General features: G+C 49.1%; 1 protein-coding gene across 3 annotated transcripts in view; it reads right to left on the bottom strand.

Annotated features, from left to right (window-relative positions):
- ALDH9A1 (aldehyde dehydrogenase 9 family member A1) overlaps positions 1-13,890 on the bottom strand; it is a 29,989-nt gene extending 16,099 nt beyond the window's left edge. For 2 of the 3 annotated variants that reach the window (XM_077332335.1, XM_077332337.1), the window contains exons 1-3: positions 13,732-13,890; positions 7,908-8,108; positions 4,953-5,098 (exon numbers count right to left, since the gene is read on the bottom strand). In XM_077332335.1, the coding sequence (XP_077188450.1) occupies positions 4,953-5,098; positions 7,908-8,082 (321 nt within the window). In that variant the 5' untranslated portion in view covers positions 8,083-8,108; positions 13,732-13,890. Of the gene's footprint in view, positions 1-4,952; positions 5,099-7,907; positions 8,109-8,644; positions 8,664-13,731 lie in introns of those variants that run through there. The other variant, XM_077332336.1, reaches the window with a different exon arrangement.
- Positions 13,891-19,425: the final 5,535 nt, after the last annotated feature.

Here is a 19,425-nt window from a genome sequence, read left to right as displayed (position 1 = left end):
TGAACCTACCAAAAAAATCAGGTGGCTTTTTTGGGGGAAGGGGGAGACTATATAATTAAACTGAATAACGATATTTCTTTTGATCACGTATTGTTCCAATGCATTGCTGTTTCCTCTCTTTTTAAATATCAAAGCAGAGGTCACTGTGATATGGCTGAAGGCCTATAAGCCCATTGACTTATTGCGTTGAAACAGTTCTGTGCTTGGAACCTGAATGAGCTCTGTCGTGAGAACCATCGGATCAACGCAATAAAAATGAAATTCTGCATTTGCCAAATGAGTCCTGCAGGATCGCTGCACACCAGCCGACCAAATTTCTTCTGCTCATAAACCGTGTCAAAGCAAGGCCTGGGAGACTTCTGAACAATGGGAGAAACAGCAGGGTCAGCCAAAGGCCTATCTTGATAGATGGAGTCTGCTTGGATTTCACCGAAAGGCTTGTAGAAGAGGCAGTAAAAGGAGTCAGAGAAATTCACAGAGCAACAAATGGCAGGAAACTGAAATGTGAGGAGGCCTAGATGAGGTGGGAAGGGAGAGGTTTCTTTTCAAACATCACTTGGCTGATGCCAAGTGGCCAACCCCCCAAAACCAAAAAGGAAAGCTCAGGTCTTTTGAGCGTTATTTATTTTTATTTTTTTTTTGGCATGTGAAATAACTGCCAATTAACTAACAAAAGCGTCTCCGTGTTGCTAGACAGAAGGCAGCCGTTATAGTTTCTTTGCTTTCGTAACACTTGGTGCAGCCAGGAGAAAGAGATGCACTCTGTCAAGATGTGATTAGAGAACAAATAGAAAAAAAAAAAGGAAAAGAAATCCGGAGGGGGGGGGGGGAGAGGAGGAAAAAGTTCCTCTTTTTGAGAGGACACTACCTTTTCCATGGCATTTCCTGTAGCCTAGAGCAGGGGTAGTCAACCTGTTTTCCTCCAGATGTCCATGGACTACAATTCCCATGAGCCCCTGGCCTAGAGGGTATTTTCTCAGCCCAAGGAGGGCAGAAGTATTTACAGCTGGAAAAACAGCAGGAAGCCACTGAGCCCATGGACAGAACAGCTGGGTACAAATCTAAATCCACACTCGTATTTTAAAATGAAACAGCTTTAAAGTGGCAAGGCTTGAAAATTTTGCTGCCATCTGTTTTTTACTTCCTCAAATTCTACTCCCCTTTAGAACTACACAAGAGAAGACAGAGTGAGGTAGTGGTTGAAGCGTTGTATAGGGGTTAGGAGCGGTGGCTTCTAATCTGGCAAGCTGGGTTAGATTCCCCGCTGCTTCACATGCTGGGTGACCCTGGGCCAGTCACAGCCCTGATAGGGCTGTTCTCCCAAAGTTGCATTGTCAGAGCTCTCTCTCAGCTTCACCTCTCATACAGGTTGTCTGCTGTGGGGATAGGAAGGGAAGGTGATTGTAAGTCGATTGGAGACTCCTTTGGGCAATGAAAAGCATGGTATAAAAGCCAGCTCTTCTTCAATGTGCCTAACTAGGATCTGGCAGACCCAGGTTTGAATCTCTACTCTACCTTCAGCAGCTTGCTGGGGTGACCTTGGGCCCCTCAGCGGCACTGGGTGGTTGTGATATTAAACCGGAGAAGGGGAGAGTGTAGTGATCCACTATTCCCCACTGGGGATACAGACAGGGGTTATAAATTAAGTAAATAAAATATTGGAGGGTAACAGTAGTACAAAAGGCTGTGAGCACACCATGGAAAACAAGTTCTCTCTTAAAAACTATCAGTTGTCTTCAAGATTTGTTACAGGGATACGTATCGTCTAGAGATGTGAAGGCCTGGACAAATTCAGGGGGGAAATTCTGTTCCAGAGACCATTTCTTGATTCTTCCAAAGGAAAACAACAGAAGGGGGGGAAAGAGAGACTTAGGGTGAAAAACCTTTGCGCTGTCAATACTAGCAGGGCCGTAGCTGGCAACAGTGTCTTTAGGGCATGACGTGATACTTGATGGGAGCACACTGGGCCCCGTGAAGCCCCCATGGGTGGTGGGAGCTGCATGTTCCGACCACCCTGTGCCCAGAAAAACCCACCCTGGTGAATGGAGGATGGCTCAGCGACCACTCATGTTGGAAGGTGTGACGGCCAACAGCCACCTAGCCTGAACCCCTCATGGTCTTCCCCCTGGGGCGGACATCAGTGTGGGTTGCTCCTGACACCAGCCAGTCCCCTGGCCCACCTTCCCAATGGCAGGGAAGATGGGCCAGGGATTAGCTGAGGGACTCACAGCCCAAGGTCCCTCTGCCGCCGCCCTTGGTCAGGTACCGGGGAGGGGAAGGGTCAGTTTGCAGACAGGCATTTCTCTGCGGAGGCCTCGCATCACCAAGCCCTGCCCACCCATTTGGCCCAGGTGCAAAGTAAGGTAGATACGCTACCGGGTTCTAGATCACATCAAGCCTGAGCTCTCACCAGAAGCTGAAATGACCAAGCTGAGACTCTAGCGCTCCGGTCACATCATGAGAAGAAAAGATTCAATGGGGAAAAAAACCCATCATACTAGGAAATGTTGAAGGCAGCAGGAAAAGAGGAAGACCCAGTACTGGATGGATTGATTCAATAAAGCAAGGGTGGCCAAACTATGGCTCTCCAGACATGCGGGCAGGGGGCTCATGGGAACTGTAGTCCATGGGCATCTGGAGGGCCATAGTTTGGCTGCCCTTTGGCTGCCCCTGCTGTAGGGCGACCAAGTCCCTTTCTTAAACGGGTGCCTGGGTAGCTTTACCACTGAGCAATTCCATCTCGGCCTTATCTGGAATGGGCTTATTGGCCCTCGTCCATCCAGTTATCTTATCTAAACATTAGTCTGGAACCTCAACAGACCCGCCTTGCTCAACCGTCAAAGAAGAAGCCAGCTGGTGACTCTTCACTCCAAACCTCCTCAGTTGCATGCCAGCTCCCATCCTGATGGCTCACAGAAAAGATTAAGACTAGCAGAAAAGGGGTGGCACCTCCTATCATATAATCACAACAGTAATTTTGGAACTGAGAAGCTGGACGTAATAGGACAGCAGACAATAAAAGAGAAATCCTCTTAAGCCAGCCTTTCTCAACATTTACACTATTGAGAAACCCTTGAAACATTCTTCAGGCTTCGAGAAACCCCACAAGTGGTATGATTGTGCAGAATATGGCTGGGAAGCACAGCTGTGTACATGCCCAGCCAAGGCCCCTCCCCTTCTCACCCCCTACAGGTAAGTCACTGGCTATTTTGGGGAGGGAGGAGGGTCAGCTTGACTATATATCAGTGGTTCTCAACCTTCCTAATGCCGCAACCCTTTAATACAGTTCCTCTTGTTGTGGTGACCCCCAGCCATAAAATTATGCAAGTGTTCTTTCACAGAAATTAAACCGAAACTGACCAATGGTGTGAAGATCCATCGTTCATGAGTGTATATATATTTATATACTATAAAAGGCTTGTTGTTGTTGTTGAGTGTATATATATTGGGTTTTTTTTTCAGGGTTTCCCAGTTCAATTCTGCCTTTTATTCCACCATGCCTATCTCACTCTTTTCTGCCTGGAAAGGGTCATTCGAACCCCAAAGGGATCCTGACCCCCTGGTTGAGAACCACTGCTATATCTGATCATATCACCCAATAAATGTTTAACAAATTTAAAAAATATATTACAAATTAATTTCCACCCATTTGGGAAACCCTTCCAGGGCCATCAAGAAACCCAGGGTTTCATTTCAGGGCTTCAAAGCATATTATAGCTTGTGTGCAAGTTAGTTGCCACTTGAACTACTTGCAAAATCACACACACACACACACACACACACACACACAAAAGCCCAACCCAAAAAACGCAGACTGAGAAAGGAAGGACACCTCACAGGGTTTGTGTGGCTTCTGTGTCCAAAGGTGACATGCTTATCTGGAGATGTCAACATTTTCAGACAGTATTATTAACAGGGAGTCTATAAATGCTGTTGCTAATGGCAACCATGCCTCCCCCCCCACCCCCGCCAGCTACCTTTTCCATGGACAAAGGTCACCCCTCTTCCCTTGATGTCTCCGTGAATGGGAAGGGAGGCATCCCCATCAGGCCAGGCTCTGGGGGAGCAGGAAGAGGCATCTGCGTTGCTTCATTCCCAAAGCCCTGCAAGAAGCAAGAGTGCGACTCCCACAAGTTCTCCGCATCTCCCAGAGGGCTTATGGGGGGGAGGCACTGAATTTGGGGAAAGGCAGGTCCTCCGCGTTGCTTCCACAAAGCCCTGTACAGATCAACGGGAGTGAATCCTTTCTCCTCTGAGATCTCTGTATGCCAGAGCATTCGAGAGAGGGAAGGGGTTGCTGACAGCCCCCAATAGTGGCTAGCTATTCAAAGACCTGACCTGGATAACCCGGGGCTAGCAGAAGCTAAGCAGAATTGGGCCTGGCTAGGATGAGAGACCTCCAAGGAGTTCAAGCAGTGGAATCGGCTGCCTGAGGAGGTGGTGAGCTCCCCCCCCCCCACACTCCCCGGCCTTCAAGCAGCGGCTGGGCAGATCCTTATCCTGGATAAGGATCCTGCATTAAACAGGGGGTTGGACTAGAGGGCCTGTATGGCCCCTTCCAACTCTATGATTCTATGAATACCAGGTTCACGATGCAGAGACAGGCATTGACAAACCACCACCGAACATCTCTTGCCTTTGTTACCCTACGTCAGTGATAGTCAAACTGCGGCCCTCCAGATGTCCATGGACTACAATTCCCAGGAGCCCCTGCCAGCAAATGCTGGCAGGGGCTCCTGGGAATTGTAGTCCATGGACATCTGGAGGGCCGCAGTTTGACTACCCCTGCCCTACGTGTTTGCCCTAAGTCGGCTGTAACTTGACAGCAAAAAAACAACAACATGCAACAAAGCCAAGGTATGCAGACCTCCGGCTGCTCGCATAGCACCACAAGAGCCTCCGAAATAACAGTCGAGGTGACGGAGCAGGTCCGTGCCCTTTCTCCGACATACCCGGATGATCCTGGCGGCCTCCAACAATATAGTGCCCCGCTCCATGCCTGATTTCTGACTCCATGCTTTAAATGCGGTCTGGGCACTCTGCACGGCTAGGTCCACCTCCTTCTCACCGGAGCAGAGGAACTTGCCGATGACGCGGCCTAAGGAAGGAGGAGAAAAGGAGTTCAGGTTCTCTGCAGCTTGATCTGTTCGTTTGGTTCCCTATAGCCAGAGGCCTCTGTTCTATGGGCTCTTACGGCCCTGCCAGAGGGGAGATGCAGACTGGTATAAAGGAAGTATTTTAACGGAAGGCACGACAGCATAATATACTACAAAGGCAAACGGCAAAGTTTAAATGGAATTGAATGCATGATCCAGAAATATACATGACAAGGGCATGGATGTAAAACCATGAGAAAGATACTCTACCTCTTCCTTCAGACCGTCACACACCCAGTGGATTCAAAGAACCTGCAGGGCAGAAGCTTCCAACGTTTTTGAGCCAGGGTGACACAAAATGGCTGCCTCCTGAGGTGAGGCCAGCCACTATATTTCAGGGACTTGAGGTTACGCTTCACACGAACAGTAACTCTTCAAAGTTTCAGCCGGAAACTCCACTTGACAGGAACCTTTTAAAAATGCTTACACGCAACTTACATACCATCATGCAGTGTGGTAACTATAGCTAAGGTCATTTTTAAAAAATCTGCAAAGTCAGTCAATCCCCAGCCTACGTGAGGTACGTATGGCCTCAACCAGGGCCAGGACCTTTGGTCCTGGCCCCTACCTGGTGGAATGAGCTCTCAGAAGAGCTGAGGCCCTGTCAGAGCTACCACAATCCTGCAGGGCCTGCAAGATAGAGCTCTTCCGCCAGGCATTTGGTTGAGGCCAGGGCATAGAAGGTTTATATAGCCCTTCCTCCAAATCTCCAAACTTTGAACATCTTCTTTGATTAACATTTGATATCCACTCTGTGGCACAGAATGTGGTCAGGCTATTAGTGCCTCATGGAGGGCAGGACTTGAGGGTTTTATTTCAGGTTACTGTTTATTGTGTTTTTATTTATGATGTAAACCACTGCAAGCCAGCTGGCCCAGGAGCAGTGGGTAACAAATCCAATAATAAATTAAAAATAAAATAATAAACCAGGTCTCAAGTCATCAATGATACCCTGCTGGGTAAAAGTTACACCTGCTTCAACCCACATTTTAAAAACCTGCCGTGTGCCAGGAAAGCTCTCTCCTGCTGTAGAGACAGAGGTCTCCTACCTCTGCTTTTATTTGTTGGTGGGGGGGGGGATTGCTAACTTTTATGAATCAAGTTGTATAATTTTTATATTGTATATTGTTTTTATGACACTGTTGTAAACCACTGCAAGCCAGTTCGCTAGGAGCGGCAGTATAAAAATCCCACAGACAAACAAACAAATAAACAAAGGGACTGGATTCACACAATCTAGCACAATTCTATTACAAGGACCCACTTACACAAACAGAGCTCACACATACTGCATCCCTCAGCTTTCACAGCTGTCTGGTATCAAAACACCCTTGTACAAATGCATTTTATTCAGCTATTCCTGTGATCTATGAATTCTCCTTTGCAGTTTCTAAAATTTCACAGGGAAGAAGGAAAGATCTGGATACAGCCCAGGGATGTGTGTACTTAAAGGTTCTCAGCTAAGATAATTCAAATACAGTGATGTGAAAAGCCGAACTCTCTGACTTGTACACATCATGTAAAACAGTAGCCCTCAAGCGGGGTATTAAAAAATCCCATTCTTCTTCTTTAAGTATTTTTATTGTGCATTGTCAAAGGCCTTCACAGCCAGATTCAAGTGGCTTTTGTAGGTTCACCACTGGACTCAAACTTGGATTTTGCTGCTTCAGACCAACACGGCTACCCACCTGAATCTTTCTTCTGTAAAGGTAAAGGTATCCCCTTTGCAAGCACCGGGTCATGTCTGACCCTTAATGTGATGCCCTCTAGCGTTTTCATGGCAGACTCAATACGGGGTGGTTTGCCAGTGCCTTCCCCAGTCATTACCATTTACCCCCTAGCAAGCTGGGTACTCATTTTACCAACCTTGGAAGGATAGAAGGTTGAGTCAACCTTGAGCCAGCTGCTGGGATTGAACTCCCAGCCTCATGGGCAGAGCTTTCAGACTGCATGTCTGCTGCCTTACCACCCTGCGCCACAAGAGGCTCCTTCCGTAAAGGTAAGACATACCTAATGGGGGAAAATAATATTTCAACTGGGTTAGATTTCTTTTTAAACAAATGTGCCTAAATAAACCTAACAGTGTTACACAGTCGTCTCTACCCTCGGGCATCTCAGGTCTTGGAAGGAGACCAAGTTTTTCTATTAACCACCAAGCCGGGACAATGTCCAGCTATAAAGAAAAGATAACAAATCATGCCTAGCACTGATAAACTGCTACCAAGGCCAGAAGATTATGTGGGAATCCTTCCCAATTTAAACAAACCTAAGCCCAGCAATTAAGAGCCTCTTGTGGCGCAGAATGGTAAGGCAGCAGAAATGCTGCCTGAAGCTGTCTGCCCATGAGGCTGGGAGTTCGATCCCAGCAGCCGGCTCAAGGTTGACTTAGCCTTCCATCCTTCCGAGGTCGGTAAAATGAGTACCAAGCTTGCTGCTGGGGGGTAAACGGTAATGACTGGGGAAGGCACTGGCAAACCACCCCGTATTGAGTCTGCCATGAAAACGCTAGAGGGCGTCACCCCAAGGGTCAGACATGACTCAGTGCTTGCACAGGGGATACCTTTACCTTTAAGCCCAGCAATAATTTCTGAGCAATGTTAAGGATTGCCTAATCACCACAAAAGTCCTGCAGTGGACTCCTCAGATGTAATTCCACCAAGGAACGACAGCTCTTTCATGCCTGCGCTTCTGGCCAGCCTCTCCCTGGATTCCACATCCCCGGAGAGTCACACTAAGAGGTAGTTGGGTTACCCGTTGCTGGCTCATACACGTCTTCGTAGTGGTTCCCATCTGCAGGCTGGACGCGGGTTCCGCCTCGGTAGTTGAGGGGGTCCTGCAACTCGTATGTGCCAGTGACGGAGCTCATGGCGGTGAAACGGAATAGACGAGGTAAGACAGGGAGCAGGAACTTGGAGCTTGAAAGCATTCGAGGACTGGCAGGCAGGAACAAGGCTGTGGAGGAAAGGAAGGTCTATGAATATTTCCTTGAACTCTGGCACCATTTGAGACTCATATGCATGGACCTCTAGGACTACTAAGCTGTCAGATTGCATTCCATTAAATGGGGCCTTCAATGAGAGACTTGCAGGTGTATTTTAAAATCATGTGACACATGAAGCTGCCTCATACTTAGTCAGAAAGTACAGTCTTCCCAGGGGTGGGCAAACTGCGGCTTTCCATATGTCCATGGACTACAATTACCATGAGCCCCTGCTGGCAGGGGCTCATGGTAATTGTAGTCCACGGACATCTGGAGAACCACAGTATGCCACCCCGACTAGCAGTGGCTATCCAGGGTCTCAGTCTGAGATCTTTCTACCCAATTTCTTCAACTGAAGAGGCTGGGGTTTGAACCTTGAACCTTCCACGAGCAAAGCAGCAGCTCTTCCCCTGAGCTCCAGCTGCACAAATCCCTCCACAATGCCTAAACCTGTAGAACTCAAGGAATATTTTCTTTTGACACTTTGACACTTGGGACAAAAACTCACCCGCCTCCAGCAGTTCCCTAAGCTGTTGCCAATCACGCAACTCTTTCCCCCTTTCTCTTGTGGTTCAGGAATAGGAGGCCAATTCGGATCCTCCGGTCATATGGAATTAAGAGAAGAGAAAGGAACATAGCAATCAGCTCTAAACTCGCCCAAGCTTGCTGGACATCCTGCAAGCAAACCCTGGAGCCCGGCAAGAAGGCGATAACACAGCGACAGGCTGGACAGAAGGAAATAAGAGCAGCTTTGCTGCATCAGGCCAGTGCTTCATCTAGTCCAGGACTCTGCTTTCATCCCAGATGCCTGGGACGTGTACAGGCAGGAGCAGAGGCCAAAGCCTCCCACACTGTTGACCCCCAGCAACATAGGAGTCCCCATCCAGCTAGCACAGCTATTGGTAAATTCCTCCTAAAGAAGGAAAGGTCTAATTCCCCTCCAAAAGTCACCTAATCTCCCAGCAATCACAACCAACCAAGGAAATCGACACCATGCAATTTATTGCTGCATTGGCACACAAGTGCCCTGACTTGGATGGTTCAGGCTAGCCTCATCTCCTCAGCTCTTGGAAGCTAAGCAGGGTCAGCCCTGGTTAGTGCTTGGAGGGGAGACCAAGGCGGTCCAGTGGTGCTATATGGTTGCAGGCTATGGTAATCCTCTTCTGAACATTTGCTGCCTTGAAAAGCCTCAAGGCTCCCTATGAGAACAGCTGTTTTGCATACCCCACTTTTTACTTCCTGCAGGAATTTCAAAGCAGCTCACGATCCCTTCCTCTCCCCGCCACAGAATCTCAGTGAGGTAGGTGAGACAGATAGAGCTTTGAGAGAACTGTGACTGGCCTAAGGTCACCCGCTGGCTGCATGTGGTGGAGTGGGAAATCAAACCTGGTTCTCCAGATTAGAGAGACTTCCCCATCCACAGGAAAATCCAGCTCTGATCTGGGGAGCAGCAGCAGTCAGGGTGGAAGCGACTAAGGACAGGGTCTGTATGCCTCAACCCCTTGAAGGTCAGTCCTGCCTCCGCGCCTTCATCACAGAAGTGGCTGGGCCCCTTTGCGGCCTCCTCCTCAGTCGACTTGTGGCACAACCGGGAACTGAGAAAGGGAGGGAGGGAGGGAGAAAAGCAGAGCAGAGCTCTCTCCTAACTCCAGGAGTCCCCTTTTAAGCCAGAAAAAAGGGAGGCTCTCCCTTTGCCCTATTTCAAGGGGAAAGCTGCAAGACTCTCGGGCATGTCAGGAATGTTGTTTGGGAGCGCTCCCCACAAAGGAGGGGCAATGCTCTTTTCCACCTAGGGAAAAATCCTAACATGGAAGCAGCTGATATACTGCACAAAACCCCTCATCTGTCCTGAAAACCCCATGAGTTTTACTTCAGGGCTGCAAACAAAACAGACACGAAACTCTGTCTCTTCTTCCTTTAAAAAGTAAAATATGAGCCGTGCAAGACAAAGTAATGCTGTTGCACAAGCAGCCCTAGCCCTGCAAAGGGCCTGGACGGGAGCTCCCCTATATGGGGCCCAAACGTAACAAATTAGCTTCTGAAGAGATCTTGCTCAACTCGCTGCATCTCGAGAGAAATGCAATAATCTTTGCTTGATCTTTCAAATTCCTTTTTGCTAGAAATATTACAATCTCTAGCCCGGGGATTCCCAACCAGGGGTCTGTGGGAGTTCTGAAGGGGGTCTACGGGACCTCTGAAGCGGTGTGGTCTGGGTTGTCTTCTCAGCTCCTACTCTCCTAGACCCATCCCAGTCTGGCTTCCGGCCTGGCCATGGGGTAGAGACAGCGCTAGTCGCCCTGACGGACGACCTCCGTCGCCAGTTGGATCGAGGCGGGTCGGCACTGCTGATATTATTAGATCTCTCAGCAGCGTTCGACACAGTCGATCACGAGCTTCTAGCTCGCCGCCTCATCGATGCTGGAATACAAGGGACAGCCCTTCAATGGCTGATCTCCTTCCTCCAGGATCGTGGACAGAGGGTTGCAATAGGAGAGAAAACATCAGGCCGCCGGCAACTTACTTGTGGAGTCCCACAAGGAGCGGTCCTCTCTCCTATCCTATTCAACATCTTCATGCGCCCTCTCGCACAGCTGGTACGGATGTTTGGGCTGGGTTGCCATCAATATGCAGATGACACCCAGCTCTTCCTCCTGATGGATGGCCGCCCTGACTCTCCCCCAGAAGCATTAGCCAGCTGCCTGGAAGCAGTGACGAGATGGCTCAAGCAGAGTCGTCTGAAGCTCAATCCTTCAAAGACGGAGGTCCTGTGGCTAGGTAGGAAGGGCCCATGCGAGGAAGCGCGCCTGCCTACCCTGGATGGCGTGCAGCTCTCTACGGCTCACTCTGCCAGGAACCTAGGCGTGATTCTGGACGCCTCCCTGACAATGGAGGCCCAGATCACAAAGGTAGCGCGGCTGGCATTCTACCATCTCCGCCAAGCCAAACTACTAGCGCCCTACCTGGCCCCGGAACACCTAGCCACAGTGATCCATGCGACGGTCACCTCTAGACTGGACTTTTGTAACTCGCTCTACGCAGGCCTGCCCTTAGCCCTGACCCGGAAACTACAACTAGTTCAAAATGCAGCAGCCAGGATCCTCACGGCAACACCGTGGAGGTCCCATATCCGGCCTATTCTCCATCAGCTGCAATGGTTACCAGTTGAATTCCGGATCAGACTAAAGGTTCTGGTAATTACCTTCAAGGCCATACGCGGTCAGGGCCCAGTGTACCTGAGGGACCGCCTCCCCGCCTATGCCCCCAAAAGAGCTCTGCGCTCTACTGCCTCCAATCAGCTAAGGATCCCTGGCCCTAAAGAAGTCCGTCTGGTCTCGACCAGGGCCAGAGCATTCTCTGTTCTGGCCCCTACCTGGTGGAACGAGCTCCCAGAGGAGATCAGGGCCCTGACGGAGCTTAAACAGTTCCGCAGGGCCTGCAAAAAGGAGCTCCTCCACCAGGCATTTGGCCGAGACCAGATGTAATCTACAGCGACCAAGGGCCCCTGCTCCCCCCCCATCCCCCTCAGAATTCAATCAATAAGCCACCCCCCTCAGAATCCCATCAACAAGCCCTGGACCTGTTTGTGTTATGATTGTTTATTGTTATACTGTGTTGTGTTTGGTTGCAATTGTTGGTTATTGGTGTACATGTTCTACAGACTGTTTTATGTATGGTTCTCTGTTATAATGTAAACCGCCCTGAGCCTCCGGGGAGGGCGGTATAAAAGTATGATAAATAAATAAATAAATAAATAAATGAGGTAGAGCCGCCATAGTAGTAGTAGAGGCAGGGGAGAGAGCAAAAGGAGGGCTAAAGGTGCCGGGAATGACATCACTTCCGGGGGCCATGGCAGGGGGCGTGTCCAGCTGACATCACTTCCAGGGCTCCTCGAAGTCTGAAAAATTATTTCAGGGGCTCCCCCACAGTCAAGAGGTTGAAAAAGGCTGCTCTAGCCATTGACTACAGAAGAAGAACAAACAAGTGGGTCCAAACTTATACGTGACAGCATTTCAGATACTTGGAAGACAGCGATCACGTCTCCCCTTAGGGCAGTGGTTCTCAACCTGGGAGTCGGGACCCCTTTGACAGGGGTTGCGGCAGGACAAGCAGCTTGGCCGGGGGGGGGGCATCCATACAACAGCCTTGCGGGTTAGATCGAGAGAGTGTTTGTCTGTCTGGAGTAGGGAAAAAGAGCGACATCAGCATAGTGGGACATGAGGCAAAACTGAACTGAGAAACCCCGGAAAAAAAAAATTTATATACAATCATGAACAACAGATTTTCACGGTTTAATTTCTGTGAAAGAACATTTGCATGATTTTATGGTTGGGGGTCACCACAGCATGAGGAACTGTATTAAAGGGCCGTGGCATTAGGAAGGTTGAGAACCACTGCCGTAAGGCCATATGAAAGACTTTTAATGTGTCAAGTCAGGGTGATGGCAGAGGCTGAATGAGGCACCCCTGGGCATCCAAATGAGGTGCTCCAGCACAGAGCCCTGGCTAACCATGCCCAGCTCTTGCAGCCTTTCCTCATTGGGCTTGGTCTAGTGATTCCTGCACCATCTCAGTCTTCCTCCCTCTGTAAACAGGCTCTAGTTCCTCAACATTCCCCTTCAAACACAGTTCCCAAAAGGGAGCTAGGGGTGGCCTGACGAGTTCAGAATAGAATGGGAAGTTCTGGACACTATGCTGGGGTGGGGGAAGGAATCCTGCACACAACACCTACAACCTCACAGGCGGTCTTCAAACAGGGGCTGGCCAGATCTTTACCATGGATGCTCTGGACTTGATCCTGCATTGAGCAGGGGGTTGGACTAGATGGCCTGTATGCCCCTTCCAACACCATGATTTTACAAGGATGGAAAGAGCTCCCCTCCCACACACAGTTTCAGTTGTCAGCATACCACAAATATCTTACTTAGCTATACAAGGGAGGGCAGGCCGGGCTTTTCTACAGCCTGGAGGGGAAACGTTCTGCTCCTTCAATGGAATGTTATCTAACAGGCAAGTTTATTGACCGTCATGCCATGAAACACCTCACCCGCCCATCCTCATACATAAAACCTCTGTTAAAGAGACAGGACATCCCACCTCTCCAAGTGGTTGGCCACCCTAGGGCAGGGGACTGCAAAACGTTTCTCTAGGGAAACTCCTTGCCCCAAAACCCTAATGCCCACCCCTACAGCTGCCACCTGTTGATCTCCCATAATAACAACTTATTTCCAGACTATAGACATCCATTCCTATAGAGCAGGGGTGGGCAACCTGAGGCTCTCCAGATGTCCATGGACTACACTTACCATGATTCCCTGCAGGCATGGGATCATGGTAAGTGTAGTCCATGGACATCTGGAGAGCCCCAGGTTGCCCACTTCTGCTACAGAGGAAATCACAGCTTTGGAGAGCTGGCTGCACGAACTACCCCAGAGTGCAGGAGAAACACTCATGCTGAGACCCCCCGCCCCAACCTCCAGGCATGTCCCGACCTGGAGTTGGCAACCTTTCCCCCCCACAGACCAAAACCTGGAGAGACCTGCAGGGAGACCCACAGGATGGGGTGGCGTCTCGCCCCCAGCCCCCCCCCCTCACTCACGGGCTCGACTCCGCACTCGGAAGGGCAATCCCGGCCACCGTCTTCACTACTCGCCCGTTGGAGGGGGTCAAGGAACGCATCCTTCGCCGGACCACCCCTCCACGCATGCGCGAAGCAGAAGCCGGCCCGAGTTGGGAGGCAGCTCCGCCCACTTAAGTCCGGAATGAGGGAGGATTAGGCGTTCGCACTCCTGATTGGTCGAGAGAGGGAACGTGCAGGAATGGGTAGAAGTAGGGCTGGCGCGCCCCCTGCCGGCGGCTCTTGTCGCAGAGTTCAGCAGGCGACTTCTCATTCAGGGCGCTTTTTCGGGAGTCGCGGCGCGTCTTTCCAGCAGCCTGTTTGAATGGCCAAGCAACTCGTCCTGCACATGTGGAATACTGCACTCTGAATGGGCTTCCGCAGCTGGATTCTCCTGTGCGGAACGGGGAAATCTACTTCTAAAGTGCGCCGAAAATGAACTGACCATCGTGTGCGGAATGGGGCTTGGACTTGAAAAGGCTCGCAAGCCAAGGCTTCACGTCCTCGCAAGGGTAGTCAAATGCTTACTGCGTCTGGACCTGGAGGCTCCCTCTTTACTCACCGTGGCTAGCAGCCGCTGAGATCCCTCTCTTCATTAAACCTGCTTAACCCCCTTTTAAAGCCTCTAAGCTTGTGGACCTTGCTGTGGCCACTAGGGGCAAATTCTACAATTTAGTGACTCATTAAGGGAAATGCATCCCTTCTCAGTCCTGAATCTGCTGCCCAGCAGTTTTACGGAGTGGCTTTGAGCGTGATGGGGAAAAAGCTCTCCGTCTTCTCCACCCCATGCATTTGTTTAGATCCTGCATTTCACTTCAATGGGGACCCAAAGCAGTTTACCTAATTCCATTTCATACTCTCACAACCAACCTGGGAGTTAATTCAAGTGGGTGGCCATGTTGGTCTGAAGCAGCACAACAAAATAAAATCAGACTCCAGTGGCACCTTTAAGAACAACAAAGATTTATTCGAGGCGTGAGCTATCTGAGGAAGAGTGCTTGCACTCGAAAGCTCACACCATGAATAAATCTTTGTTGGTCTTTAAGGTGCCACTGGACTCCGATTTTGTTTTATTGTCCTGGGAGGTAAGTTAGGTTGAGAATAGGTGACTGACCCAGGGGCAAGCCTCCACAGCACAAGAGGCAATTCAGACATGACTACCCCAGATCCTGGTGTTACACTTTAACCACTACACACTATGCCCAATTTTATTTAGTTTAATTAGATTTTTAGACCACTCTCCCAGCAAGCTGGCTCAGGGCAGTGTACAAAAAAAAATGCACATCAACAAAAGAGAAACCGCTATCATATCAGACACGTTGAATATTTTTACGAAATTGAAGTCCTGGAATCTTCAGCTTTTCCTCATAGGAAAAGTGCTCCAATTTCTGTCCTGGTTGTCTTCCTGCATTTTGAGGGACAGGGACCAGAGGCAGCTCTATCATAGCTTCCAACAGTGTATGTTAATGCCGTCAGATGGCTTGCAACTTATGGCAACCCGATGAGTTAATGACCTCCCAAACATTCTGTCATTACCAGCCTTGCTCACCTCTTGGAGAGCCAGCGTGTTGAGGTGGTTAGGAGTGCGGAATTCTACACTGGTGACGCGGGTTTGGTTCCCCGCTCCTCCTCCACATGCAGCCAGCTGGGTGAACTTGGGCTCGCCACAACACTGATAAAGCTCATCTGAGCAGTAATATCAGGGCTCTCTGTCTCACCTCCCCTCACAGGGAATCAATCGATCCATCTCATGTTGGGCCTTCTTCTTTCCCTGCTGCCTCCCACTTTTCCTAGCATGATTGTCTTTTCTAGTCTTATAATGTGACTGAAGTAGGACAGCCTCAGTTTAGAGTAGTTGTGTTAGTCTGTCCCTAGCAGTAGAAAAGAACAAGAGTCCAGTAGCATTATAAATACTACTGCCATTTGTAGGAGGGCATAAGCTTTCGTGACTCATGAGTCATTGCTCCCTTCTTCAGATACAGCTGGAATGTGAGTCCAATATGGCCGCTAATCTTGCTCTCATGTAGATCTCAGCAACATCATCAGTGGTCCCAACCTAAGCCGTATCATCTCACGTTCATAATCTTGCTCATCCTCTAGTATGTTGCTGTTGGTTGCAAAGTCATGTCCAACCCATCGTGACCACATGGACAATAATCCTCCAGGCCTTCCTGTCCTCTACCATTCCCCAGAGTCCATTTAAGTTTGCACCGACTGTTTCAGTGACTCCATCCAGCCACCTCATTCTCGTCGTCCCCTGCTTCTTTTGCCCTCAATCACTCCCAGCATTAGGCTCTTCTCCAGGGGGTCCTTCCTTCTCGTGAGGAGGCCAAAGTATTTCAGCTTCATCTTATATTGTTGTAACCCGCCACGAGCCGCAAGGGAGTGGCGGGTAATAAATTCAATAATAATAATAATAATAATAATAATAATAATAATAATAATAATAATAATAATCTTCAGGATCTGGCCTTTCTAAAGAGCAGTCAGGGCTGATCTCCTCTAGGACTCTAGTATAAGGGTGGCCAAACTGTGGCTCTCCAGATGTCCATGGGCTATAATTCCCATGAGTCCCTGCCAGCAGTCAATTGACAGGGCTCATGGGAATTGTATCCATGAACATCTGGAAAGCCACAGGTTGGCCACCCCTGCGTGCCATCATGTGTCAGCAATGCCTTCCCACCCTCTACCTTCCACAAACAGGCCACTCCCTTCAACAATTGATTGCTGACATTAGAAACCATTGCATTCGAAACCCAGTAGGGGAACATTTTTACCTCCGAGGACATCCAGTTGGTGGTCTAGGAATAGCAGTTCTCTGTTAATGAAGCTCAAGAAAATGCATCGGCCCGGGCTGAACCGAGACCCAGGTTGCCCATTTCAATACAACTGCTCATTTCATGCCCACCATCCCTCCACATATCACACCTCACCGAATCACACCTTCCATTGTCAGTTCAGCTGCTACGGCCACTTGCCAGCTAATGTCAACTGGTTTCGGAATAGATCCAATGTATAGGATAGGTACCTGAAGAAGCGTGCAGCAACTCACGAAAACACAAATTGTTAGTCCTGAAGCTGCTCCTGGACTCTTGCTCTTTTCTATGGCTTTTTTAGACATTTCCAGGGAGAGCGGAGGCTTGACTTGATCTAGAACCCACTTATTAGTCCTTTTGGCAGTCTAGTGCATCTGTAAAACTCTTCTCCAGAACAACACGTTTAAAATGAATCAACTTTCTTCCTTGGCCAACTTTCCCACTTACTTACTCCAAGTAATAGGAAACACCAACATATGAATCATCTTGATCTTTCATAGCTCCTTGACAGCTGCCCTTCAAAGTCTAAATTCTCTTCCTGATTTTTTCTTGCTTGCCGTCTCCCTTTTGGTTGATGGAGTCAAGGAACAGAAATCTTTAACCATTTCAGTTCCCTCATTATCAACCTGAAAGTTGTGTCATTTTCCACAGGCATTAGTCATTCCCCCAGTAGCCGTTTCAATTTTGGCTGTTTTATTTTCAGCTGCTTTTCTAATAATCTTCAGCATAAACACTGCCTTTATCACTGTGGCCGCACACCCAGTCCACATTTCCACTGATCTATCCTTTTCAGCTTCAGTCCATCCAATGGCATATATTTCAAGTTAAGATTTGTGGGTGTGTTGGGGGAAATATACATCATGTTTCACTTACCTACAATGATCTTCATTCACTGTCATTCGCCCATTCACCAATTCAGAGAGCTCCTCTTGTAGCTTTTAAGAATCCGTTTTGATTCCTACCTTTGTGAATAATTTGGCATCCTTAAGCTGCTCCCTCTGAGATGCACATCCTTTATGAATTGACCCGTGCCAAACCCAATGCTTTATGGAATCCCACAACTCACTTTTCTGCAATGCAAGAGCTGTCCAGCAATAGCCGAAATGTCCAACAACATATTTGAGGACAGAACTGTAAGCTATTTGCTATTTTGAGTATGGTGTTTCAGGTGTGGATTGGTTCACATTACATAGCTTTGATATGGCTTCAATGTTCTATAATCTACTTGGGAGTCCTGACTGAGAGAAAAATGGTACGAGTATAAATAAAAGCTACATCTGAGTGGTGGTAGGGAATTGCTATAAAGGGAGAGATGCCTCTTGGAACTCCTGTTGTACACCTTTCACACTCAAGGACCAAGCCCAGGATTGGAATAAATGAGGATTTTGAGATAGGCATCTGACGTCCCAGGGGATGAGTGCCCAGCTTTGCCACAGGGCACAGATCAAAGATCCAGTTGAAATGGTAATCTGTCCACTTACAGCCAGGGGGCACCACTCCACTGGCAGAGCGGGGTAAAGGTAGTAGAGTAGATGCAAGTTAAGAAGTAAGGAAACAGACAACTGAGTAAAGCAAATAGACAATTGAGAGAGGGAGTTTCAGGCCTCTCTTCCTAGGGTCCGAGAACAAAAAGCCCCAAATACATCTCATTGTCAGGACCCTGGGTGAACGCATGGACTTCGGAACGTGTGAATAGGACCTCAGATTCGGGTTTCCCATTCTGAATTGTAAATAGCTCCAAAATATGCTCTGAACAAAGGCAATTTGGTAACCCCCCCCCAAAAAAATAAGGCTTCCCCTTCTCACATCTCCCAAACAAAAGGCATGCCAAAGGACAAAACGCTCAGCTCATTTTTAGGTTGCGGTGCACGTCTGGCCGTTTTGGATCCAAACCTACTCACAGGACCTTCATCAAGGGAAGGCTAGCAAGTACTTCTCTTCCACCAAAGGAAACGCATCTCCGCATCTTTCAGAAGGTGGGCTTCATTTGGCAATGCTACATTAACCTTTACGGTTCCCCTGGATGTGACTCACGTCTGTTTCAGTGTGAACCTCCAAGCCATAAAAGCTCATGCTGAAATAAATTCTAATCTAGATTCTGATGTAACCCCTGACAAGATAACCCTTTTCCCTCTTACCTGAATAAAAGGGCAGGCGTTGGCTGCCGCTGTTCCTTATTGCCCTTTACCTGGGCCAAGTTAAACAAGCCACAGTAGAGCCAGGTTGGTGTAGCAGTTAAGAGCAGTGGCCTCTAGTCTGGAGAACCAGGTTTGATTCCCCACTCCTCCTCCACATGCGGCCAAAGTGAGTGATCCTGGGCTAGTCACAGTTGTCTCAGAGCTCTCTGAGCCCCACCTACCTCACAAGGTGTCTCTTGCAGGGAGAGGAAAGGAAGGAGACTCTTTTGGGTAAATGAAAAGCAGCACAACCCCCCCCCCCCCCAGCTCTTCTTCTCCTCATTGCTACCTGGCCTCCCGCTGAGCAGCGGGAAGAATCAGGCACTGCTTTCTGAACCCTCTACCCATACTAACCAACCAGAGAGACGCAGTCGGCCCAGGGGACTCTCAACTGGGAAACAGCTTTTAAGGAGGCTTTGCTGATTGAGACCAGAGGATGGCTTTTTCTGCTGTTGCCTGCTCTGGCTGCAGAATCCCTCAGGAGCCGGTACTTCCTGGAAGGCCTCACAGATGTTGAAGGAGGCCTGTCTTTCCTAGAGGATTCTACTTCCTTTGGATTCCACCTTTCTTCCCAGTGGGGTACCAAAGCCTGCTTATATCACACTCTTCTCCATCTTATCTTCACAAATAATCTAAGACAGTGGTCCCCAACCACCAGGCCACGGCCCCCCCCGCCCCCCCCC

Source organism: Paroedura picta, chromosome 4 (assembly GCF_049243985.1).
Source record: "Paroedura picta isolate Pp20150507F chromosome 4, Ppicta_v3.0, whole genome shotgun sequence".
In the NCBI taxonomy this organism is placed as follows: Eukaryota; Metazoa; Chordata; class Lepidosauria; order Squamata; family Gekkonidae; genus Paroedura; species Paroedura picta.
This window is presented reverse-complemented; position numbering and strand designations above follow the sequence as displayed.